At 37.2% G+C, this 26,185-nt stretch overlaps 2 protein-coding genes across 4 annotated transcripts; one reads left to right on the top strand and one right to left on the bottom strand.

Annotated features, from left to right (window-relative positions):
• Positions 1 to 208: 208 nt before the first annotated feature.
• miga1 (mitoguardin 1) lies at positions 209 to 11,884 on the top strand. The gene is made up of 16 exons (XM_052612389.1): positions 209 to 340; positions 696 to 855; positions 2,902 to 3,070; positions 3,271 to 3,383; positions 3,503 to 3,638; positions 4,424 to 4,560; positions 5,961 to 6,081; positions 7,379 to 7,479; positions 7,564 to 7,682; positions 7,870 to 7,942; positions 9,240 to 9,326; positions 9,404 to 9,502; positions 9,612 to 9,746; positions 9,840 to 9,893; positions 10,005 to 10,121; positions 11,053 to 11,884. The coding sequence occupies exons 2-16, from the start codon at positions 751 to 753 to the stop codon at positions 11,269 to 11,271; spliced, it is 1,785 nt and encodes a 594-aa protein (XP_052468349.1). The 5' UTR covers positions 209 to 340; positions 696 to 750; the 3' UTR covers positions 11,272 to 11,884.
• Positions 11,885 to 25,043, bottom strand: LOC128025827 (far upstream element-binding protein 1-like). 3 transcript variants are annotated; one of them, XM_052612355.1, is made up of 20 exons: positions 24,841 to 25,042; positions 24,150 to 24,243; positions 23,733 to 23,768; positions 23,578 to 23,617; positions 23,424 to 23,470; positions 22,470 to 22,541; positions 22,303 to 22,360; positions 22,052 to 22,214; positions 21,832 to 21,930; positions 21,650 to 21,748; positions 21,444 to 21,546; positions 21,010 to 21,246; positions 20,738 to 20,898; positions 20,445 to 20,581; positions 20,267 to 20,343; positions 16,499 to 16,624; positions 16,117 to 16,191; positions 15,555 to 15,614; positions 15,115 to 15,269; positions 14,530 to 14,886 (listed from the first exon to the last, which is right to left on the bottom strand). In XM_052612355.1, exons 1-20 carry the CDS (start codon positions 24,931 to 24,933, stop codon positions 14,878 to 14,880), a joined length of 1,941 nt encoding a protein of 646 aa, XP_052468315.1. In that variant the 5' UTR covers positions 24,934 to 25,042; the 3' UTR covers positions 14,530 to 14,877. The 3 variants fall into 3 exon arrangements, with proteins under 3 accessions (XP_052468326.1, XP_052468315.1, XP_052468336.1); XM_052612376.1 differs by lacking the exon at positions 16,117 to 16,191; XM_052612366.1 differs by lacking the exon at positions 16,117 to 16,191 and having other exon boundaries at positions 11,885 to 15,269; positions 24,841 to 25,043.
• Positions 25,044 to 26,185: the final 1,142 nt, after the last annotated feature.

Below are 26,185 nucleotides of genomic sequence, written 5' to 3'. Positions count from 1 at the left end.
TTCTTTAATTCAATAATTTACACCTGAAAGGATTATTAAAACATCTAGTAATTTATAGTATTCTTTGGCGGTAATAACCCCTTTTTTATATATAAACCAAGGAAAACACTCGTTTAAAAAAAGCAAGTAAGTAAAAGATGAGATAAATATCCTTTTTTGAATTAACCTGCCGAGTCGCTCCACAAGTTAAAGCCAGTATCCTGAACTTTTATTTTGGAGTCCCAGTGGCACCGGAAGTGAGTTCCAGATTCGCGGAGTCTGTTAGCGGAGTCCACGTGAGCTCAGTTATCGCAGTGAGTGATGGAGGACAAATGGTGTGTCTCGTAGATACAGCGTAAATGTAAGCATTGCAGTACTTTTTTTTTTATCTGTTGCCCTCAGTTTATAAATCTCAGTCAGTACCAATACTTCAGTATTTCTGATGATGAGTTTTATAAATTTGTTTAACAGTTTTGAGTTAACGATCGAAACGGGATAAATGGGGGTCATTTTTTCATGGTCCCATTTTTTTTTTTTTTGGCCATGATCGTTGGGTGTTTTTAACAAAAATTGGATCTCGTCATTTACATGCCACCTGTCTGTCTCTAGCTCCCTCTTAATCAGTGTCAGCTGCTCAATCCTACTGATAGATGCGTAATGTTATGATCCTTAATTCAGCATCTAGATATAACAAATGTAATGTGTGTTTCTTTTAGGTTGGCCTGGTGAAGTGGAGAATGAGCTGCAGTTGAGATCCAGAGGGGTTATGGCATGATGATGACCGAGGACCTGTTTAGAAACACACAGGTGTCCATGAAGCTGGCCACTCTGCGCTTTATGGACTTGCCACTGTCAGTCTATTCCTCCCTTCCACAGGTAAACTGTGTTCTAAGCTTATCACATCGTCAATATATATATATATATATATATATATATATATATATATATACAGTACAGACCAAAAGTTTGGAAACATTACTATTTTTAATGTTTTTGAAAGAAGTTTCTTCTGCTCATCAAGCCTGTATTTATTTGATCAAAAATACAGAAAAAACAGTAATATTGTGAAATATTATTACAACTTAAGATAATAGTTTTCTATTTGAATAGACTTAAAAAAAAATATATTCCTGTGATGCAAAGCTGAATTTTCAGTATCATTCCTCCAGCCATCAGTGTCACATGTAACATCCAGTCTATCACATGATCATTTAGAAATCATTCTAATATTCTGATTTATTATGAGTGTTGGAAACAGTTCTGCTGTCTAATATATTTGATGAATAAAAGGTTAAAAAGAACTGCATTTATAAAAAATAAAAAATTCTAATAATATATTTTCTTTACTATCACTTATCAATTGAACAAATCCTTGCTGAATAAAAGTATTGATTTTATTTAAAAAAAGAAAGAAAAAAAAAATTACTGACCCCAAATTACTGACCAGTAGTGTATATTTTTATTACAGAATATTTATATTTTAAAAATATAGCTTATTTTTTTTACTTTTTATTCATCAAAGTATCCTAAAAAAGTATCACATGTTCTGAAAAAAAATTAAGCAGCAGAACTGTTTCCAACTTTGACAATGAATCATCATATTAGAATGATTTTTAAAGGATCATGTGATAATGATCTTAAAAATTCAGCTTTGCATCACAGAAATAAGCGATAATTTTAAGTATAATACATTTAAAAACAATAATTTTAAATTGTAATAATGTGTCACAATATTACATTTGTTTCTGTATTTTTGATTAAATAAATGCAGGCTTGATAAGCAGAAGAAACTTCTTACAAAAACATTAAAAATAGTAATGTTTCCAAACTTTTGGTCTGTACTATATATATATAAAACATATGCAAGTCTCTGTAGACCTCAATGTTAAAGACTTATATACAGATACATTTTTAGCTTTTAAGCTGTAAAAAATATTCAATGAATGTATTAATTCTTAAAGTTTTTTTTGTGTGTGTTTTTATTAGTAATAAGTTTGAAAATCCACAACCTAGTTTTTGCTTATGGTCTTCTATTCGGCTTTTCACCAAATTCCCATTGTTTTGATCTCCATTTTGAGCAGTTTAGTTAATAACTATCATCTATATCAATCAGACACAGCTGTGAAATCCATAAAACATAACTTATGTTTTATGGATTTCACAGCTGTGTCTGATTGATATTTGAATGCTGGGATATGTGTGTTGCATGCACTGAGCTCACTGCCATGGAGAAGATGGGTTTTAGCCATAGACTGGTATTAGCAGAGCACAGGTGGCATTGCTATTCTCGCCTGCAAGCTTATGTCTTAAAACCGATTCCTTCAAAGAGATCGTTTTCCATTCCTTTTTGGTGTGGCTTTCTACTGGGAAACACAAAAGCTTTGGTACCTGTATAGGCAACCAGAAATGGTCAAGCTCTAGAAAAGTGTTCTCAGTTTCATTATTCGGTGCCAAATTAGGAAAAGCTGTGTCATGTGTAGCTGTGCTTCATGTAGCAGCTAGGATAAATAAGTCGACGCTGTTTGCTAATAATAGGCACTGTTGTTCTACGTGTTACATGGTGTCATGTATAGAGTTCTTCTTGTTTTTTAATGGAGGACATGAATTGAGGAAAGTGTTGCTCATTAACAATGTTTAGGTCATTCTCACAGACACTAGTGGATGGTATTATGTGTCTTCTCATAAATGTTGTGCCTGCGATTAGCTTAAACTTGCTCAGTAGATCAGATCGCTCAAGCCAATCACCGTACGCCCAGCTAAATGCCAGGCTGTCAGTTCCAGTCATGTAATCCCTGCTGTCACCCCGTCTGACTGTCTCACCCTCTCTTAACGGCAGTTCTCACTCCATCTCTGTGCCTTGAGTTGAGCGCTGGATCTACAGTTAAACGTTGTCTTATGTCTCTCCATTCTCTCACTGAGCAGGTGAGTCTGAGCACCAGCACCAAGAAGCTCTTTGCCGCCACTGCCTTCGGCGCGATCTCCCTTATCTACCTCGCCCGGCGCTTCAGGAGGAGGAAGGGCAAGAAAAAAGCCGGTTCGCCTGTAGAACAGGAAACGTTCGAGTTCCTCAACACTGTCCCACTGAAAAAAGGTAAAAACCGATCGCAAATCACCTTTAAACAACAAGGAGTATTATTACAGTTGAAATCGTTTTATGAGAAAATGTATAGTGTGCTACTACACTATTCAAACATTTGGGTTCAGTAACATTATTTTAAAAGAAATGAATAAAATGAAATAAAATATAACTACCATTATGTATTGATACACTGGCTTTATTTTTTTTCTCAGGTTTTGAGTGTCAAAATCTCCCTCTGCGCTCAAAGAACGGCTACTCGTGTAATGTGGTGTCCAGTGGTAGCCTGTACAGCAAGCTTTCGGGCTCCCTGCTGAGCCTGGCCTCCGTAAGCAACTTGTTTTATTGTCATCATCTTTAGTTAGTTGTATATTATATCTGTGACTTCAGCAGTCTTGTCAAGTGAGTGCTTTACTGCGAAACTGCGATGTTGAAATCTCTTCTCAGGTGAGGAGCAGGCACTCCTCCAGTAGCTCCACCTGTGCTAATGGCTCCAGTTGCTGGGACGGAGCAGGAGATGACAGTGACGTCTGTAATGTGCTCAATATCCCTGTCACAACTCCAGAGAACCTCTACCTGATGGGTAAAAAAACTCATCTTACATTACATTTATATTTATTTTTGGCAGAGGATTCTATCCAAAGTGACTTACAAATGAGGAATATATAGAAGCAGTCAGAACCAACAGAAGAGCAATAATATTTACTGTATTTTCCGGACTATAAGTCACACTTTTTTTCATAGTTTGGCTGGTCCTGCGATTTATAGTCATGTGCGACTTATTTATCATAATTAATTTGACATGAACCAAGAGGAAAAAAAATACGGTAAGTGCTGTGACAAGTCTCGATTAGTTTAACGAGGCACACATAGTTTTTTTAAAATATTTTTTTATTATATATATATATATAATAAAAAGAAAGCAAGAAGATAAAATAGAAACATTATTAGTGCCGTCAAATGATTCATCGCAATTATTCGCATCCAAAGTAAAAGATTTTTTACATATGTCTGTGTACTGTATTACTATATTTATGTATATATAAATATACACATATATTTTGAAAATATTTACTTTTTTAATATATATATATATATATATATATATATATATATATATATATATATATATATATATATATATATATATAATGTATATTTATATATATGTATGTATATATATGTGTGTGTATATATAAACAAAAAAAAATTAACATTTTACTTAAATGTATTCATGCTGGAAAGCATTGTTCAATTTTAAGCATAATTTGTGTACAAACATTTGATAATGTCTTGAAACAATTTAAATCTGATGTGTGCATTCATCTACAGAAAGTTCCACATGTTGAATTGATGTCTCACCTACAGGAATGGAGTTGTTCGAGGAGGCTCTGCGGCGCTGGGAACAGGCGCTAACGTTCCGCAGCAGGCAAGCGGAAGATGAGGAAAGTTGTGCATCCGTGAAGCTGGGAGCTGGAGATGCCATTGCAGAAGAAAGCATGGAGGTATTACTAGCCAACCACTGTAGTCCTCAGTAGGAACGGGAGATATTCCTCATTTTGCAAAGCGGAAGTATGTTATTTTCAGTGAATGTGTGACTTCATTAGCTGCTATTGGTAAATAACTAGAAGAGTAACAAAGTGCTGTAAACTGTAAAACTATTTGCCCCGTTAAACCAACGTGTTTATGAGTTCCAATAATAAAGGAATATAATATGGTAACTAGGGCTGTCAAGCTATTTAAATGTATAATATAATTAATTATATGATGTGCCAATAAATCACAAAATAAATCACATATAAAGGTTTGGTTGAGAATTTGCCCCCTAAAAGATCATTAAAATCTTTTTTTAATATTTATATTTTTTAAATATTTAAATTCAGTGGTGCATAAATAATGTATGGGTATTAATGTTTGTTTGTTTTTATAGATGAATATTGAAAAAAAAAATTATAAAACCGCCAATAGGTCTTAATAGTGGTCGACCGTTTTTTGTTTTCACAGCCGATGCCGATATCTTGGAAAATAAACATAATTTTTTATTCATATTTAAGAATTTTAAATCATTTGACAATGGATTATAAAATAAATGTGCAAAATAAACCTACTTCTACTTGAGATGACGCAGTATTTTTTTCAAAAAATAAATATTTAATAAAAATATAATTAAAAAGGAAGTAACAACTGTAATCAACAGGGCACTCAGTATTCTGGGAAGTTTGTGTGCATTAGGAATCATATTTTTCAAATAAAGCTAAGGTTACACTCATTTTCATACAGCACACAGAGAAATTGACATGACTATTACTGTGGGCAAATGCATAAAGAGCAGCATAATTGGAAATCACGTTTAAAGCATTCAATTCACACGGACCGACCATCACGATCATACAGGATAAAAATGCACACTCCACAAGGTTTGTGAAATTAAATATTCATTAGTCATTCAAAGATTTGTTTAAATTATATAAATGCGTATTTGCTTAATGCTGATGGCAAACGAGAAAGTATTAGAATTGCCTGTCTATTACTAATAAAATAGAAAGCAATCTTTAGAATACTTTTTGTATACATTAATTCTTTTAACCATCTGATTATTAGACAGACTTCTATTCGTATTAAACAGAACTGTTAACATAGACCACAAACAAAAGAGAGAGTGTGATCACTGCGTGCGCTCAGGCACTGCCTTTCTCTGGAAAAGATGAGCAAAACAGAATACGGTGTCTAAATTTTTATACAAGTTAACTTATTGTTGAACTGTTTAAATGTTTTTTGAACTGGTTAATACTGTTAAATGTAAACCAAATGTTAATGTTTGGGCCCAGTTTAGCCATGTTTTCTAAGATGAATCTCCATGCTCTTAAAACAAACTGTTCTAATGATAAATTTGATTCTTTATTAGGACATCATCAGTGTAGATTTCATTCGAAAGCTGGAGTCCCTGTTACAGAGAGCATATCGGCTCCAGGAGGAGTTTGAGGGAGCACTGGAAATGACAGACCCTTCAACACATCCTATAAGCGGTGAGCGGTAAACTAAAGATACATCAATAGATGAGTAAGTGGAAGTGAATGAATGTTCGCATGTAATATTTATCACTAGGATTGGCTCTGTGCACTGTAACTCTACTCTAAAAAATTGACTTTTAATTCACGAGTGACAGGTTGACGCATTGTTGTTCAATTAATTTGTATTTTTAAATATTTAAACCGTAATTTATACTGGTTTCATATGTAAAAAATAATGATAATAGTCTAAGAACTATGGCTGTTTAAAGTTTGTAGGCAGAATTTATACTTGTCAAGAATGTATTGCACGGAAAAAAATTACAGATAAGAGACTAAAGTGTCCCAAAGATTTCTTATAACAAATAGCACACACAACAGCAAATGATTGTGGAATTAAATTAGCCATCTATATCTAGCCATCAAGTTTCAGCATACTACGTGCAATGCCAAATTTTTCTAACAGCATTTACTGTGTACAGTCAGCTCGCACATGCACCTTGAATATTTTTGGCATCACTGGTCTGGTCCATTTTTTTTTTCCCAGTCAAACAATAAACACATGAACAACAGACCACTTGAGACCGCAAGGACATTAGAAGCCTGCCTTGTGTAAGGAAAAAAACACTGTAAGTGCACTGAATAAACACTAAGTAAAAACAATACTGCATTCCCAGTCCAAGGGTCTTTGGGTCTGGAATTGAACTCATTTGTATATTCAAGCAATGAATAGATCAATTAAAGCCATTTAGATGATAACTGGCTGCAGGTGTAAACCGACTGTGGCCAGTAACTTGGTTTTCTTCATGCAAACCTGTCACTTTCATTCTGCTGTGGAACACACCAGATGTTTTGAAGAAGTTTTTTTTTTTTTTTGTTCTATTAGTCCATACAGTGAACATCAGTTGGACCAAAAACTGTTCTGCAGAAAAAAAGTCAGTCACATACATTTGAAACAGTGTGAGGGTGAATAAATTACTAACTGTTCATATTTTAAGTTCTAAATCAAACAGAGAACCAGACACTGTAGATGTGCAGCTTTGCGTGTTCTGTTTACTGAGGTCTCATTACTCCGCTCATGTTCTGTATCTAAATAAAGAAGCTGGTCATGGGCCAACCTTACAACTGTTTACGAGTCTATCTCTTACCCACTCCTCAGAGCACATGGCACTCGATTCACACCCATCCACATGCAAACCCCATTAACTCATTTGTCCTGAATCGGTTTATGCAGTCTGCTGTTTTGGAATTAGACCAGTTCGCTCACCTATACGAGATAAGGGCACTTCAATCTAATCTTCCCTCATTTGTGCAGACAAGCACATGGATCTCTCCGTGCGGGAGGACTTGGAGGACACCTGTCTGAGAGATTCAATCAGTATCGCCTCAACAGATTCCTTCGTCTCTGCTGCAGAGGTGAGAGGGAAGTCTTTGTGCAACCTGTGTAACAGAAACAGAAGGTATGAGAAATGTTTTCTTAAATTTAGCATATTGTTTCAGTTAACTGAGCACAGAGAGATGAGAAGTGCCCATGCCCTGGAGTCACTGTGTCATCACCCCTTCTATGAGGACGCCCTGCAGATGGCTGAGGAAGGAAAGATCTCCTGCCGAGTGCTAAGGTGAGTCGAGTATGTCAGGGATTGGATATTTGAATGTGGCTTATCCAAACTGATTTGAGAGTATGAACGGATCTATTTTATAGGTAAGGGTATGTTTGCTCAAATTTAAAAAATAATGCACAGAGCTGATACTATATTAGGTCGATATGCTTTGTGTTGTTCACTGGTCTTTTTTTTTAAACAACAGAACTGAAATGCTTGAATGTCTTGGAGACACAGACTTCCTGGCAAAGCTGCACTGTATACGGCAGGCATGTCAGGTAAATTATTTCTTTCTTATGTCCTGATTGGGGTTTGGGGTGGTATTGCATTTGTTTAATTCATCATGTTTAATCGACAGTCTATGTTAATGGCGTTGCATTGGACAGATTAATTTACTCTGTAGTCCCGTTCCACATGGCACCATAAACCCTCATAATTCCTCCTCAGGGTTGCAAGGTCTGCGTAACAAAATTAGCCCAGCAGGTCCTCAAAAACATACTTCATTCTGAGGGGATGGGGTTTGCTAAATAAAAAGTGTAAAATAAAAGTAGCCCAATTCCGCAGGAAAACTGCAGACTTGTTGACATTGGTCTTCCTTCAAATCCACTCTTTTATAACGTTAAGATGCTTTAACTTTAGGGTTGAAGTCTGCTGTGCATTTAAAGCTGAAGTAGGTAACTTTTGTAAAAATGTATATGTGAAACCTGTCATGTCCTGACAGTAGAATATGAGCCAGATAATCTGTGAAAAAAATCAAGCTCCTCTGGCTCCTCCCAGTGATCCTATTGCCATTTGCAGAAATTCATCCGCTCCCGGTAAGAAACAACCAATCAGAGCTGCGGTCCGTAACTTTTTTTTTGTGTTCAAGATTTACAAAATGTATATAATAAGCGAGTACACCATGAATCCATTTTCCAAACCATGTTTTTAGCCTGTCCTGAATCATTAGGGTACATCTATAATAAGTGTTTATATTCGGACTAGTTTAGATTGCTTCGGGGGTACCGCAGTGGAGTAACCCAGTACCTTTGTGATTCTTCATTGACATAAACAGAGAGAAGTAGTTCCGGCTACAATGTTCTTCCGCAAGACGCAAGCAGTTCTGTTTGTTAACCGCTAGAGCGTCAAAAGTTACAGACTGCAGCTTTAAGCATTTAGCAGATGCTTTTATTCAAATGGACTTACATGAGGACAATAGACTTACATGAGGACAATAGAACCAATCAAATCAACAAAGTGTAAGTGTTGATATCCAGTGCAAACTGATGAACAGAGGTGTGATATGTGCTAAAGACTAATTTTGCAGCCGCATACTGGATTAGTTGTAGAGGTTTGATAGAACTGGTTAAAAAAGACCTGCCAAGAGAGTGTTGCAAAAGTCCAGCCTGGACAAAACAAGAGATTGAACTAGGAGTAGTATAGCATGTTCTAATAGAAAGGGCCTGATCTTATATTATGTTGGGCATGCACATGTGTCCATTAAGCCTGCAAGACTGCAAAGTACATGAAGTGAGTCATTTGGAATGGGGCCTGTTTGGGGAAAAAAATTTAACTGTACATTGTATTTTAATTCAGGTCATCTTATGTGAAAGAGCCACCAGAGCATTTCTGGCTGATACAGGAAAGAAGATACTGTCTTCGATTATAGTCAAAGCAAGGAAGGTGAGTGTTCTTTCTCTCTACCATGTGGTTCCACATGAAGTGTCCCCAACCCAACTGACCTGTTGTGTGGTTTGAAGAGCCCAAAGAGATTTGAGGAGGTGTTTGAAGAAATGATCTGCTTTCTGGAGCAAACGGACCATTGGGAGAACACGGAGATGGAGCTTTCTTCAAGAGGGGTGAGACATCTCTTGTTATACAGATACAAGACTGGTCCTGGATATTAAACCGTATTCAAGTTTAAAGACATTAACTTTGTTGTTTAAGGTTTGTGCTTTTTCTCTTCAGGTTAAACATCTGAACTTCTATGACATTGTTCTTGACTTCATCCTTATGGACTCATTTGAGGATCTTGAGAATCCACCTATATCCATTCAAAATGTGGTCAACAATCGTTGGCTCAACAACTCTTTCAAAGAAACGGTGCGTACAGAATCACCAACATTTGATCTAACCTCAACAAAATTACATTCCGGTTACACTGATATTTAATAAAGTTGTATTTTCCTATCATAGGCTGTTGCATCAAGTTGTTGGTCTGTTCTGAAACAGAAGAGGCAACATATGAAGGTATTGTGGGAAATGTAAACGTTTTGATTGCTGTAGAGATTAGAATATTTTAATCTCTCCAAACAGCCAGAAAGATATTTTTTTTTATAATATTTAATTTTGTGTGTTTAGGTTCAAGATGGTTTCATCGTGCATTTCTATGCAGTGTGTGAACACATAAGTCCTGTCTTGGCCTGGGGGTTTCTAGGCCCTAAAAGTTCCCTGCATGATTTCTGCTGCTATTTCAAGGTAAGCTGTAATTTGATGACCTCTGTATCTGCATGTCAGTCTCGGATGGCATGCCTACGGTACAAGGGCTAGTACTTGTCCATGAACTTTTGCACAACTGAAAAAGACCATGGTTTGTCCTGGGAGTCCTATCCTGTTTCCAGATGACCACTTTCCTGTAGAGTTTCCTCAAACCCAATCCAACACACCCGCCCTGAAGTTTCTGGTAAACTTGAAAATCCTAAGTAGCTGCTTCTGTTGTGTCTAATTAGGGTTAAAGCTAATCTCCATAGAATTGGATATCCTTGGTCCAGAGCAAGGGTATCCAAACCTGTGGAGTGCCACTGTCCTGCAGAGGTTAGCTCCAATCCTATTTAAGCACCCCTGAACCAACTAATCAAGGTCTTCAGACTCAATAGAAACTTCCAGGCAAGTGTGTTGAAGCTGGCTGATGCTAAACTCTGTAGGATGTTGGCCCTCCAGACAAATGTTTGGGCACCCCTGGTCAGGAGGGGGTCTTTTTTGATGAAAGTAGGGTGTTCGATCTTGCTGTAGGAGGGCCAACTTCCTGCTCCAACCTAGAAGTTAACTAGTAACCCTGAAAAGCTTCATTCTGCTGCATTCCATTTTGAAGGGCTCAACCATACCCTGGAGTTCCACTGTCTTGCAGAGTATAGCCCAAACCCTGATAAAACTTCATTAGTAACTCTGAAGACCTTGATTTAAGTTGATTAGCTTGCTAAGGTTTGTCTGAGTAGAGATTGAATTCTGCAGGGCCCTCCATGGCTGGATTTGAGGAACCCTTAGTAGGCTAGAATAAGACTGTGTTCTCCATAACTTTATACTGATGATCAGGGGTCTGTTAGACAAAGGTATAATCTTCACCAAATGTCTTCAATGTCAGATTTGTTGAATGTAGTCGTACAGTAATAAAACGGTCTTTTGTCCACAGGAACAGGTGCTGTTCTTCATGAAGGACATTTTTGATCTGGATAAAGTACGTTACTGTAGTCTGGACACTTTGGCTGAGGACATCCTGCACTTGCTTCACCAACGCTCTGAACTGCTTCTTGCCTATCTGGGCACTGACATGATCCATCACCTAAACTGCTGTAGTGGCACACCTTTGCACCTGGTACCCAGTGCGTTGATGGAAGCACAGGTTCAGTGAGCTACATCTGTCTGTCATACCCTCCACATTTTCATGGTTACCTACAGCTGCGGAGTCCACTGTACGTCATGACTCTTGTCTTTCAAGTTGTTATTAGTGCCATGTCAATGAATTATAAAGTTTGTCTACTGTTTAAAATGAAGTGGGTAAGAACAGAAAGAGATGTATATTTTATATGCCTTCCATGTGGTATTCCAGTAGCTTTAATTTTTATACTTGAGTGATATGCTCAATGAATGATCAAAATTTTTGGGTACTTGTTTTGAGACTGTGTTTTAAGTATGAGTATTTTCATAGTTCTGAAAACAAAAGTTTATTCTCGAGGTTTTTAAACCAAATGTCTTCATGTAGGTCACTTAAGAGTCTCAGAACATTTATGGGAATTAATTTAACACTAGCCATGAATTCAGTTTAGACTTCCCAACAGTTAGAATACATGAAACAGCTGGCTGTTCTAAATTTAAGTCATTACATGATCTATTAAAGCTCAAACAATTGATGTTTTTTGTAATGTTCTTTGGGATTAAAGCTGCATTTTGTTCATAAACATGTTTAGCTAGTACACAAGTATGAATTAGATTTAACACTGCTAAATAAAAACCTCAAAAAACAATTTTAGTGATTACAATTTTATTGATGACAATGGCAACAATCTTCAACATTTCAGACCAACATCAAAAAGTACATTCAACAACTAACAGTTCATGATAGTTTTACCTCAAAGGCATGCTCCAAATTTCTCAGATAGCCTCCGATTTTCTCTTCGTTTTAAGACCCCCACGAATTCTGTTGTGAACAATTTGCTCAAAAGGAAACATCTTGCATGCATACAAATAGATATGCAGCAGTAGATAAACACTTTGTTTAAATCAACTCTCGTTTAACTGACAAAAACCAGTCTAGCAAATGTATTTGAAGAAAAAAAAAAAAAAAAAAAAAGTTCCTGGTCATGATCCACCTGTACAGCACTGATGACTACACTTAAAAGGCAAAGCATGTACTCAAAAACATTTCATAGAACCATCAGATAACCAATAATACAGAGACATTGCCACATATAATCAAAACTAACTGGCATTACCCTAAACTAACAGTAACATTGACAGATTCCTTGTGATATTTTTACCTTATAATTGGAGCCTTTGAACAGTCTACGTTCAGTGGAGACACAGACTCAAAGGATTCCTCCTTAAGGACAAACTAGCTCAGGACCTGATTTCTACGAACTACGCCTGCAGCATCTTCAACACTGTGAGTGAGAATGAAGGCAGCAATGTGGGACAAACATTAGCACTACAGAGGGGCAACAAGAAAGCTGCAAACCAATGAACCAATGACATGAGCATACATACAAGTATACGTCAGTTATCAGTGAATGCATTCATAGGGCTAACTCTGGATCATTTCACATCTGCATGCATTGTGTAACAGTAGAAGAGGACCAGACTGAAGACTTACCAGAAGCTAACAATTAAGCAATCAAATCAAAATCAAATTGGTTTCAATTAGTAAAAAAGTAAACAGGATAATCCTAGTTAGATCTCCATAGAGGGAAAACATTTGTTAACTACAGGTCAATCTCATGCAATTTATATGGAAAAAAATAAAATAAACATACTTCCGACATATCTAAATTATGACGATTGTGGCATACGTCAGTTTATCTCCTATTAGAGACATCCTTCATTAAAACAGCAGCACATATTGACCTCGGTTTTTAAGGTGAAAGGCATTACACTAGATCACAGGCTCAATCGTTTTGATTTCTTAGGATACTCTTACCTGTGTTATTGCTGAAGAACCTAAGGTGCAAGGTCAGAGATGACACTGCAAGATTAGACAATGCACTGCTCACTAATGAACAGCCAAAAATCGTCATAGCATCAAATTTACAGCCTCAATGACCTTAAATCACAAACAGGTCAGAAACCGGACATTAAAACTAATCAGTATTTGTAAGAGGCAATTGGTTGATGGTAGTTATGGGCTATGCAGTATAAATACTTGACAAATCACAAGACAGACAATTTCCAGGTCTATTCAATGTTAAACCACACATTGGCAGATGGAAAAAGATGCTGTTTCTACAGTGACTGATTAAAAAACAGTGATATAGTTAGCAGTTTCATATTATAAGTCCGAGAGAAGACCTAAATGACTAAAGCAGTGTCAACATAGCAACGACTCAATTTTTAAATATCACACAATGCTGTTTAGTTTATCCAAAGATTATCCAAAGAGAAAAAGGGTCAGGTCATTGTCTTAAACATGTCAAAACAAAATTACACCCCTGACATACTTACCCCAAAAAAGGGCATTTGAACATTTAGAGATTTAAATACATTGCGTTTCATTCAGTCAAAGAATGCATTGACAGGAGGAAAAAAATCAAATTGGCCCGTTAAGTCATGTACATTTTGTACTTACAGTGGAGAGCTCATATCACTGGTGTAGGAGGCCAGAGTCTCCAAAAACCTATAGGCCTATATTGGAGGAATGCTAACAGACAATGGGCAGAAAAAGTAGTCGACGTTTGCATTCTCAAGCTATTTTTAATTGTATCAAAATGTTTTTAAAATGGCAGCATTATTGATATAAATATATATACACGATTTTTGGATTTTAGACATACAAAATATAGGATGTGGGACAAATAATTTCGCAAGACATAACTGTTGATCAGAATACTTGACCTGCCCTGTAAAAAAGCAGCAAACTTGGAGAACAAACTAAAATACTTGCAACATGATTGCAGTCACAATATAAAAAGCAATAGTTTATGTAAAGACGCATACTTGCTTACCACCTTCCTAATCTCGCCTGTGAGGGAGGAAATGTCTCTCATTAACAGTGCAAACTACCTCAACACACCAGGTAAAATGCAGTACAAGAATGAGCAACACTACAGCACTGAAGAGTTATTGCATGAGTCACATACCTTGCCAACACCAAGCCACCTTGCCTTAGATAACCTGCCTACACCTACATCCACAGCAATGACCAGTCAAAAAACGCAGAATAAAAACAGAGCTGTCCATTTGTTAAACAAGCAATGTCAAATGATCAATGATCGAGATTTTTAAACAAACCAGGAATCAAAAGAAAAATTCAGGGCAATAAAGACAGTTGAAAAAAAATTAAATAAAAAGGAAAGAGCATTTTTGTAAATTTGCATACCACTCCCCCAACCCGGTCCCAAAACATGAAATGAAATTTTCACAGAACATTCCCCACTGTTACACCCCACTTACCAACACAGGAGGTTTCATTGTTTTATTGCAAAACACAACAGGCATATCATTTTAGAACGGAGATGATTTACAAGAAAATGACTATTAATTAGTCTCAAAACTACATGAGATACAGGAGATACAGAAGCTGGAATGACCAATATTACCCGACTAAAAACAAACCGTTCATTTACAAGAGTGGCAAAACAGAAAGGAAAAAATATATATATATTTATACTTGACTTTAGAGCTGGTCTGCGATCTAGCTTAAACACTCAAACCAATGAAATTAAGATCTTCATCACGGCGTCTGCATCCAAACATTTAACAAAGGTTTTTTCTGACAATGTAGCATTTACTTTATGTCCACTTCACATTACTGGCCCTGTGCAGAAGAAATACATAAGAAATACACAACATGTTAAGAACAGAAACATTTATTCAACACCCCCCACCCCCCCAAAAAAGAGAAGCCTGTTTGAGGAGGAAAGAGTTAGGTTGTGTTGTATCGATGACTCATCTGGAAACCTGCTGAACCTGTGAAAGTAAATGTTAGAAGCAAAAAAAAGGTGTAGAGTGCAAGAGACAGAGCAGTGCATTAGCGGAGGTGTACCTGCTGAGCCTGGGGTGCAGCTCCCATTGCCTGAGGGGCACCTTGGCCATAGTACGCTGCCTGCTGGCGGTAGTATTCTGCCCACGCTGCACTGTAATCTGGCTGACCTCCTGGTTGAGACGCCGTCGCTGCAGCTGCCTGAGGCGCAGCTTGACCTGAGATTAAATCAAACCCAAAGCATTACAGATGGAAGGTCAAGCAGAAAAAGAGTCTGGCAGTGTTGTAAACCACTACTTAATACAACATTTTAGGATAAAATACTCCATGACAATGTTTGTAAGAGGGGGAACGACCCCGGCCACACTACCTCCGAGTGGCGGGACAGAAACCCGCTAATTTACTCTAGGGCAGCCCGAGACCACAGCAGCTCTACTGCAGAGGACTGTGAAAGAGCTGCAGCTGCCCAAAACTTAGAAAACAAAGCATCTACCATATCTTACCTTGTTTCTTATAGTACTCTTCCCATGCCTTTGTGTAGTCCTGCTGAGGCTGACCTTGACCTGAAGAGACGAGATTAAACAGACATTAATCAAGAGCTAAAACATAACAATTACAATTAATTACTGACAAAAACATGCAACTATACTAAAAGTCTACCACCAATTTTTTTTTATACTAACATTAAAATAACTGTTCAATTAAAACAAATTTAGTTAGCATTAAAATATCATATTTACAATTACAATGAAACCGTAAACTCAGGCACAAATTTGAGAATGTGTACATATGTATTCATTACATATACAAAACTGACCAGTATAATCTCATTCCAGTTTTTCAGATTTTTTCCAGTTTGTGGTAATCCTATTCTATCTGAGACACTACAGCTCCTCATTCTGAACAGCAGGGTTTGAGACCAATATTTCTGTGGACAAGCACCAGAGACAAAACTCGGCCACTAATATACCCCGCTAGACTGATTGGCTATTCAAGCCCTGCTGCTATTTAACCTGATCTCTCAAAGAAAATAACCTCAAGCTACATTTGGCAAGATATTTATACCCAATTTCTTGTAATATTCCTCCCAGGCCTTGGTGTAATCTGCCTGTCCACTTTGACCTGGAGCTTGCGGGTCACCTGTTAAAAATGGTACAATTTTAGAAATTGAGAACCATTCTTTCTAAGGCTGCAGAAAGTCCTCCACCTAGCTAGGTGGTGCACTTTGCACAAACAGGTCGAGTGTCTCAGAAAATGCCCTGTCCATGAATGCTAGTCAAAAATGGCCATCCCAGAACAACGTATAAAACTAATAGAAAGACAACACTGTACTGTGCAGTGATGGCTACACTGAAAGGCTACTAAGTACTACTGTGCAACAGACAACAGTAGATCTAGAGTGAAGGGAGGTTGACAGTTTTTTAAATACTACTACTAATAATTGTACCTTGTCCGTTGGTTTGGGTTGTGCCAGGGGCTGCAGAAGTTGGTGTCATGGGGCCCTGGGGCTGCTGTTGGTACTGAGAATAATAGGCTGCCCATGCAGCTGCATTAGCATCAGCCGCTGCTTTATCTGCAGAACAAACAAGCGATACTTAAAAAAAAAAAGCCACAAACCGACAGTGGAGGACACACACATATATATATATATTTTTAAAATAATTATAATAACCTTTAAATTAAAGGTCACATGATGTACACCTTTCTGGAGTTTTTTTAGGTTTTGATGTCCTTAACAATATATATTTGCGGTATAAGTATCAAAAACCATCTCAATATATTTTTACAGCTCCTTTCTCAATGGGTCTGCTTGAGAACAGGTCGATTTTTGCCTTTCTAATATTCATGAGGCCCTCTTCTGATTGGCCTGTTGTTGAGTGATGCACAACAAGGCCAATCACAGCTAACTAGTGTTTGCCAACGTCACCGCGCTAGCTGGAGGCAGCAAAACAAAAGAGAAACTGGAGACGGCCCATTCAATCCAGTGCAGATTCTAATGTATGTAAATGCCGGGATACACCAAGCTGATGGTTGGCCAATGTTGTGCCGACGGTAAACAATGGTTAGGCTAATTTGTTTGGTGTGTTCCACTCATAATTTAGAAGAATGACTGAGAATTTCTGTGCTGAAAATCTTACTTCCGGGTTGGTACAAGTTTGGGCTGTTTTTTTTCGATCATGGATTCAATGACGTAGACGAGAGTGTAACTCCTTACATGAGCATTTCTCTCGGAAAAGCCCACCTGCGCACACGTTGACCAGAGGAGAGTGAGATCTTGCATATAAACGCACTTCATCGGGAAATAGTCGCCAGTGCTGGATTTGTTCAAGAACGTCTCCAAATTAAGTGCGTTTTTACCGTGTTCAGCTTCCCAAAGAACCCAGGGTTACATGAACAGTGGATGCAGTTTGTTTTTCTGGGGCAGTAACAGAGTGCATCAAGTGCGTTTGTGTGTTCTGGTCATTTGAGTGAATAATGTTTTATAAACAAGGCCAGGTCCGACACTGATTTGACACATGGAGCGATCCCAGTGATAAAAGACCCCATTCATGTAAGTAAAATTGCATCAGATTTCTGTCTTTTGTTGGAAATCACAGCACATAAGTGAATATATGTTAATGGAAACAACACGAAACATCAGTATCATAGCTCCGCCCATGGCACGCCTCCAGGAGCTCTGCTTTTTCTGGAGAGAATCAGAAAGCTGTTTTTATCTTTTATAAATATAAAACTAAAGACTTTTTGGATATATAAAGGATGCAGTACTACTCTATAGGTACAACAAAACAAGCACCTATATATAGGCGTTACAGACAAAAGGCAGTTTAAACGTTACGTGATCTTTCCCATTCATTCTTATACACAAATGTTTTCACATGAGCCGCTTAAAATTATTAAAGTTATCAACTAGTGATTTTCAAAATGATAAACAACCACGGTTTTGTTTACATTTTGTATAGCTGCGCTTATCTCCTATATCTTTGATTCAGTTTCTCCTTTTGAATGACGAATATATACTATTAACAGTGGCTGATATGGACAGCTCGTTCCTCTCACGCATGCGCAGAACGCACATGTTAATTTGCCGTCAACTGCACTCTTTGTGGTGTGCTTGAGTGCAGCTTTTTTGTCATGATGTTGTCTATGGGTTTGGCAAAAGTAGAATAGAATGGTGGGGGGTGCTTGGAGTGGTGACTGAAGGCAGTGACTGTCGTTCAACTTTTTATGCAAGTCACAACAGTGAAAAATCACAGCTACTTTATGCAGGCTGTAGGGCTGTGCAATTTTGTGCAATTGCGATTTGATTTGCTATTTTAAATTTGCAAAGTCAAGCTTCAGCTCAATATTGTAAATAATGTGCAACAACGTTTGAGTATCATTACCCTGCTTTTATAAAAAAAATATTAATAAAAAAAAAAATCTTAGTTTCCATTTAAACGGTTACAAAATTCTTTTTTGTTTTAGGAATTATTCCAATAGGAATTGCTGTTGTTCTATTGGTTGCCAACTGCCATATTACATCCCACCAATAGAATCCATCAAATAGACACCATTTTAGTTTACATTAAAACCAATAGAATTCCCATTATAACCCTGAAATTCAATACATTTTCAATTGTGTTTTGGGAGGGGTTCTATATATATTTTTGTAAGATTGTAATGGTATAACTACTTTTACAGAATGAACTTACTGAATTTCACTGGAAATATTTGTTTATTTTTTATAAAGAACTATTTCTTTAGTCAATTATTAAAGTATTACATTTGTTACATTGGATTTTGGATTTTAAGAACAAGTGGAAAATGTGCTGAATTTTTCTTTTCATTCATGTGATATTAGCAAGCAGTTAGAATTTACATTCGTTTTAAACGCGGAGCCAGGCAAAAGTCGACGCAGTTTGCGCACGTGCGTCAAGCCTCATCCATACTGCCAGATGCGCTCAAGGAGAGGTGCAGGGCCACAAGCGAATATAACCGAGTATTACGAAACCAGCTGCGTGAATGCGGCAACTGTATACGGCTCGTCCACGACTCAGGATTTGCACCGCATGGGGCAGAGAGGAGGGAGTATGAGAAGCATTCAGAGACGTAGTCTGTGTGTGCAGTCTTCTGAATTGGGAATAGTGAACATGCATTATAAACTTATTTTAAATTAATCTGTTGGGGAGATAAAATGTGTAAGATAACATGTACTAACAAAACATCTAAGAATGTATCTTTTATTCTCCGGTATTGAAAACAGAACCGATAAGGGAGCTCTTGAACGTTAATCCTTGAATTGTGACGTAGCTCTTGCAAATTAAATTTACAATAAAACCTAAGCCACCTAACCCCACTACAATAATATCAGTTACAGTACTAATAACAGGAAAGTAGACAGTATTCTTTGTAGGGATGCAACAATACAGTTAGGCTTGGTTCTGGTGGCTTGGCACATCAGAGTGTTTTTTGCGAAAAAAAAAAAAACTCCTGAACATTGGAGAATAACATGGATGATTATGTGTCTACTTCAAATTTCTTCTGAGAGAAGTATTATTTCTCGAGTGCTAAATGCATGTAATATCAGTTTCATTTGTACTGGAAGCCTGAGGTCACCCTCACGCAGAAACTCCACATATGGATCACAGAAGTAACAGAACTCATGACACTCCTGAAATTCCTAATATAAACTAAGCCATCCAGCCATCAATGTGACTGAATAAAAAGACAGAAAATGTTTTGAATGATGAAAAATGAACAAACACTTGACTGCAATGATGAATGGTTCATCTGTTCTTCAAGCCATGTCTGGTATTTTCAGAAGTAGATTTATAATCCATTGCTAATCAACATGCCTTTTTTACAGTATAGAATATATTTTCTGCCTAATTCTGTGATATGAAGTCACGTCAGATCACAAAAGAAAGCATCTGACTGATGTTGTGTGGTAAAAATATGTTAATGTTCTGTTCTGTTTTGTTGGAGAACAGTCTTAGATAAGAAACACTTCTCATTGCAAATCATCAAGGGAAGTTTAGCTTTAGGCATTTTATTTTAAGCACGTTAATGTAGCTAGCTAATGGTAGGCTAACTACTCCAAATACTTTAATCAACAGCTCAAGCATTTAAATGGCATCGAAATCTGCGTTCTGATTCAGTTTTGTACACAACAGTCATAATGGTAACCTAATTCCAAACCAACCCTAGTTAGCACAGCTATGAAATGAGCACTTACTGGGATCTGGCTGACCTTGCTGCCAGTGAGGGTATCCGTTGCCCCAGCCTTGAGGCTGGTATGGTGCCGGGGGACCACTGTAGAATAAGAATACATTTTATTTTAAAAATAAGTGTCAATAAAGACTAATTGAAAAAAACTGACACATGCTAAACATCATGAAGGAGAAACTCCTTACTGTGGTCCAGGAGGGCCCTGGCCATAGGGCCCAGGGTTGTATGGACCCATGGGAGCAGGTGGTCCTGGTGGACCGGGAGGGCCATGAGAAGGACCTCCATGGGGCCCAGGAGGACCACCCATAGGGCTAACTGGACCCTAAGACAAACCAAAATCATTTTAAGTATAAATCAGGCAATAAGCAATAAATAAATTGAGATAATTTGTCTGAGAAAGATTTCAGAAAGACAATCAATTAATATGTTAACCCCAAAAATGAGCACATTTAGGCATAGTGAAAATTCAGGCACTCACTCCAATCTTCTCCTCGACCAGTTGTCTGGCATAATCAATCTGTTGAGGTGATCCACGGACTGTGAAGATCTTTATATTAGGGTCTGAGTTAGGTGGAGGGTTTCTTTGTAACTCTATCCTGGCTCCAGACTGCTGGCTGATGTTCTTAATGGTTTCACCACCTAGAGAGAGAGAGAGTGCGAAGAAATCATCATCATGTTCATTCATTACAAATTTCTGTCATATAAAAATTGCATATCCCATTAAAGGTAAAGCAATTATCAACAACTTACCTTTTCCAATGATTAGGCCGGTCTTCATGGTAGGCACAGTGAAAGTGAATTCCTGCAGGCCTCCAGGAGGGCCCATGTTCCAGTTTCCCTGTCCACGGCCCCTCCCTCTGCCCCCATGACCAGGGGGGCCTCCGGCCTCAACACTCCGCAGCAGGTCAGATATGATATCTGCTGCATGCTGTGCCCTGTCTGGAGGCCCCATAATCTGAGCGATCCTCTCTGGTGTGGAGCCATCATCTGAAGCAAAACAACAAGTATTTGTATCAAAAGTCTGGTTGGCTAGTGATTTAACATCATGCTAACTTCCTTAACTATTTTCATGGCGATAAACTAGTTGGAGAGAAAAAAAACACTTTTATTTTTATATCAAAGGTCTGAAAGCTATTTGGATTTAAAAAAAAAAAAAAAAGGAGCACATAGGAAATCTTTCTTACCTGGTTTGAACTGAATCCTCACACCAGTGTCATTCTGAATCTTTTTGATCATTTCACCATTCCTACCAATCACAATTCCCACTGCAAACCTTGGCACAGGGACCTAAAGCAACAGCAAAACACTTAGTAAACTGCTTTTCAAATTTCTATCTAAATGTATAACATCACAAAGAATCTAAAGGTTATTCTTATAAAACCGTACATACATCCAGACTGTCTCCACCGCCTACTCTAGAACCATACTCTCCTCTCTGTTCCCGGAAACCCTGATCTCGGATTAGATCCATCACCATGTCTTTAGCTTGCTGTACAGACCAAGACATTTAAATTGATTTAGATATACAGCCCATAATTTGGAATAACTTCAACGTAGTTTATATGTACCCACCTGAACTTTAAAAGGATCGCCAGAGATCCTGAGTGGTTTATCAGCACCTGTGTTTTGGGGTCCATCTTGAATCATGACCATTTTGACTCCAGCACGTTCCTATTACACAAGTGTTGAACAACTAAATAAGTAAATGTCTGTTAAGAAAAAAACTTTTATGGTAAAAAGTGAAAGAAAATGTAGAAACTTTAAACCAAATAACATAATTTGTGCACCTTACCTGTAACTGTTTGATAGTTTCTCCTCCCTTTCCGATGACCAGACCAGCTTTGGAGGCAGGGATCATCATCTCCTGAACAGACATCCCTGGTCCATCATTGTGGTGGAATGCTGGAGAAGGTCTGCCTTTCTCTACAATCTCCGAGAGCAACCTCTTTGCAGCCCTATTACAAAAATTTCTTTTTTTAATTTCACCCACTACAAAAAAAAAATACCCCACCAAAAATTATCTGAATATGTGGAGATACTCACTGGATTGAATCAGGTGCGCCTGTTAATGTCACTGACCTCTCAGGCATGCCACCACTGTCTGTTGGGTAGAGTGCAGAATAAGCATTGCCATTTTTTTTTCCTCTAAAGAGCTGACAACAATCAGACTTGTGAAACACACACAGCAAGGACACAGCAATTTGACTCACCAGGAGCAATCTGTATTTTGCAACCGGAATCCTGCTGTATTCTAGAAATCTGTTCTCCTCCCCTTCCAATAACTGAAAACAAGGGTTTAATTAAAATGGCATTTTTTTCTTTTATTAGATTTAAATGCAATTTCTCCAAAGCACGTAGTAATGGATATTTGTTTTTCCAAATTCGTAATGTTGCTTTTCCACTGCATGGAAAATTCATATCTTGCGATGTGGGAAAAAAAAAACAAAAAAAAAAACCAGATGACTTCAATAGCTCTATTTGGAAAAAAAGAATCAGTAATGGGGATGATTTTGTAGGGGAGTTATTCAGCTTAGGAAATAAATTACAAGCATAGATTTTTTTTTGGAAAAGCACTTTCTGTATTAGCTTAAAGCCCTCAAGTTTACATTGGTTGCTGTATTATAGTATAGTATATTGCAATGTTAAGGAATTCATGTTTTTTTCCTTCAGATATGTAAATCAACATATACAAATTGTTAGTAGTCAATTAATGGGGAGATAATCAAAATTGAATCGGTCTGAAAAAAATTAATCGTTAGATTAATTGATGCATCGAAAAAATAATCGCTAGATTAATCGTTCAAAAAATAATCGTTTAGCCCAGCCCTATTATAGTCCTATTGTATGTACATTAGATGTGTGACGGCATCAAATTTTCACAATCGCTGAAGCTTTTACCACGGTATATAGTTATAGCACAAATAATTAAGTAAAAAAAAAATAATAATTCAGCCATCTGCTGTTAAAAACTAAGCTCAGAATCGATTCAAGAGAGAATCGCGATGCCTTCGGAAAATCTCAGAAACAATGCAAGATTCATGTCTCGATTTATGATGCATACATTTATTATCCCAGCCCTAGTACTAACTGCAGTGGAAAAGCAAACCGATCAGAGCCGTGCCGAGTCGTACAACGCAGTGAAAATGTGCCACAAGTCCACTTACTGAAGCCAACCATGCCATCTGGAACCTTGAACTCTTCTGATATAGACCTGCAGAGAGATGTGAAAACAACATTAGACGAAAGGCAGAGCAGAAATGTACCATTATATTTAAATTACAAACGATCAAATTAACCATTAAATAATAAAACTGTTACCTTGTTGGGCCACCCATGCCTCCCATTACAGATGAAAAAGCTGATGCAAATGAAAGCATGAATTTATGAGATGAGCTACAGACATATCTTTAAAACAGTTAAATACATATTTAATAGCTAATTTGTTCCTTCTAGAAGACAATCGCAATGCTTACGATCACTTGGTGGAACCTTCTTGGTTTCTGGTTGATCTGAAGAGAGAGAGAGAGAGAGAGAGAGAGCGAGAGAGAGTGTGAGAGAGAGAGAGAAAAGAAGACCAAAACAGCTTAGACCAAAACACTGGAATCTAAAACAATTAATAACATCGCTGACCAGAGTACAAAATAAGTATAAAAAAAAAAAAAAAACACCCGCATTTTTATATTAAAATAAATGTTGCATATTGTGAGGCAGTGAGTATTGTTTCATACCATAAAATCCAGTCAAAATATAAAAAAATACATTAACTAAAATATAACAATATATTCATTATATAAATTAAGAATACCACAGGATTTAAGGAGATTATACTGTGATTTATGTTGACTATTATGTACAACAACAAAACCACTACAATGTACCAATGAGCTTACCTCCATCTTCAAGAGGTCTCTTCTGTCCTCCATAACCAAACTCATTGGAAACTGGAGAGGGGGATACTCCATCACCTCCTATTTTGGCAGCTATCTAAAATAATATAGTGATACGCAGAGTTAAAAAGTTTTTCAATAACTCGGTATGATTATAACACTGTAAAAGTGTGTGGCCTGCACTGTTGTCCTGAACAAATTAGGTCGATTCAGCAGGACCCAAAACCGTAGGAAGTTGGAATTAACGTTAACTTACATGCCTTATTCATAATTGGATGGAATGAAACATTATCAAAAACATATACATTAAGGTCCTCCTATACCTTGTAACCTAATTCCAGCAATAGGTGACTATTTGTGCATACGCAAAATCACAGTTTACTTAACTGTCTAATAATTCGTAACGTAAGTTTAAACTACTAATTAGCTCTTTAGCTCGTTGGAGCGAGTGTGAAATGGGTTCATCATTTATCAAAAGCATTCGTCTTAAATTAAGCTTTAAAATAAAAGAGTAAAAAAGAAAGAAATAGAAGAAAAATCTGAACACACAACTGAAACCTCTTTGTTACAACGCATCAAGGCCTCAAGTTAGCACGTTAGCTAACGTAACGAGACGGTTACCTTTCATATCAATTTTTTTAAATTTAAAGTTTAAAGACATGAACGGTTTTTTTGACGTTTTCAAAACACTCACTTGTCTGGCTCTCTGTAGAGCGTCTTTAAAAGCATCGTTCATCCCTCCACCCGTGTTTGAGGATGGCGGAGCGACATTAGAGTAGTCGGCCATGTCTGCAGGAACGGTCTTCTCGAGCTGAAGGAAGATGGCCGTGCGAGAGAGCGTGATGAAGAAAACTGCCTGCAGCCGCTTCGATCCTGACTCCACTTCCGGCCGGCAGAATACCACGGAGATGGGATAAAAGTCCTTACTGTGGTTGTTTCTGCCCAACCATAATACTCATTATTTTAATTCTATCATGAAAATTATATTTATTATTAACGATACTAATAGTAGTCCTATTATCATTACTAGGCTAATTTTGATAATAATAATATGTTTACTAGGGATGTTGTTACGATTCATTCAACTCACGATTCGATTCACGAATTTGATTTCACTAATCTATGCAGGGTTTTTTTTTTTTTTTTTTTTTTTTTTACAAAATAAGATTTAAGAAAAAATATAAATTAAATGTGTCATTTTATTATTGCTTGGACAAAAATGCTGCACAATGTTTTAAAAATTAAATATAACACTACTAATATACTTATATATCACTTGCATATTAATGCTCTTTTGTTTTGTTTTTTCGATTTGATTGCTTCTACTGTCCTCATTTGTTAGTCGCTTTGGATAAAAGCGTCTGCTAGATAAAATTTAGGAGGTCATACGGGTTTGGAACAACATGAGGGTAAGTTATTAATTAGCTCTCTCCATTTACTCCTGAAATCTGAGCCATTGAAGACGATGTAGATTAAATTTGTTTTTGAAGAAAATGTTCCCTCAACTCTACTGAAATTTGTTTATGTCTCCACGAATCATTTACACCAGCCTGCTTTGTGAATGAGGGTCAGTGTAAAGCAGCCTTTGGACAAAAGTTCCTCCTGAAGGATGAAGCAGTGCTAACTGTTCATGATCCAGCTACACCTCCAGAAGAAGTATCATGTAATAGTTTTCCAAGTTGCCTTTCTGAAAGAAATTCTTGGCACTCTGTAAGGCTAATGTTGCTAAAGCTACCATGGTCTTTTTTTTTTTTTACTGATGCTGCCTTCAAGTGCTACCAGAATGATTGTGAATAAAGTGGGAGTTCAAATTGCATATGAAAGCAATGTGAAATCTACCGCTGAAATCTAATCACAAGTTTGTAAAAGCATGCGATGGCACCATGAGTTATTTTTTATCATGCCATGCTCCTGTCCTTGTATTCATAAAGTGCATTTTTTTATACAGTGCAATCAGATGACTGACTTTTAAACCGAGTGCATTTTCTGTAAAGATAATAGGCTTTTACTAATAGTGGATTGTTTATTTTGCAAAGGCT

The sequence above is a fragment of the Carassius gibelio genome, chromosome A2 (assembly GCF_023724105.1).
Source record: "Carassius gibelio isolate Cgi1373 ecotype wild population from Czech Republic chromosome A2, carGib1.2-hapl.c, whole genome shotgun sequence".
NCBI classification, from domain to species: Eukaryota; Metazoa; Chordata; class Actinopteri; order Cypriniformes; family Cyprinidae; genus Carassius; species Carassius gibelio.
Note: the sequence above shows the minus strand (reverse complement) of the source record. Positions and strands in the feature narration are given on the sequence as shown.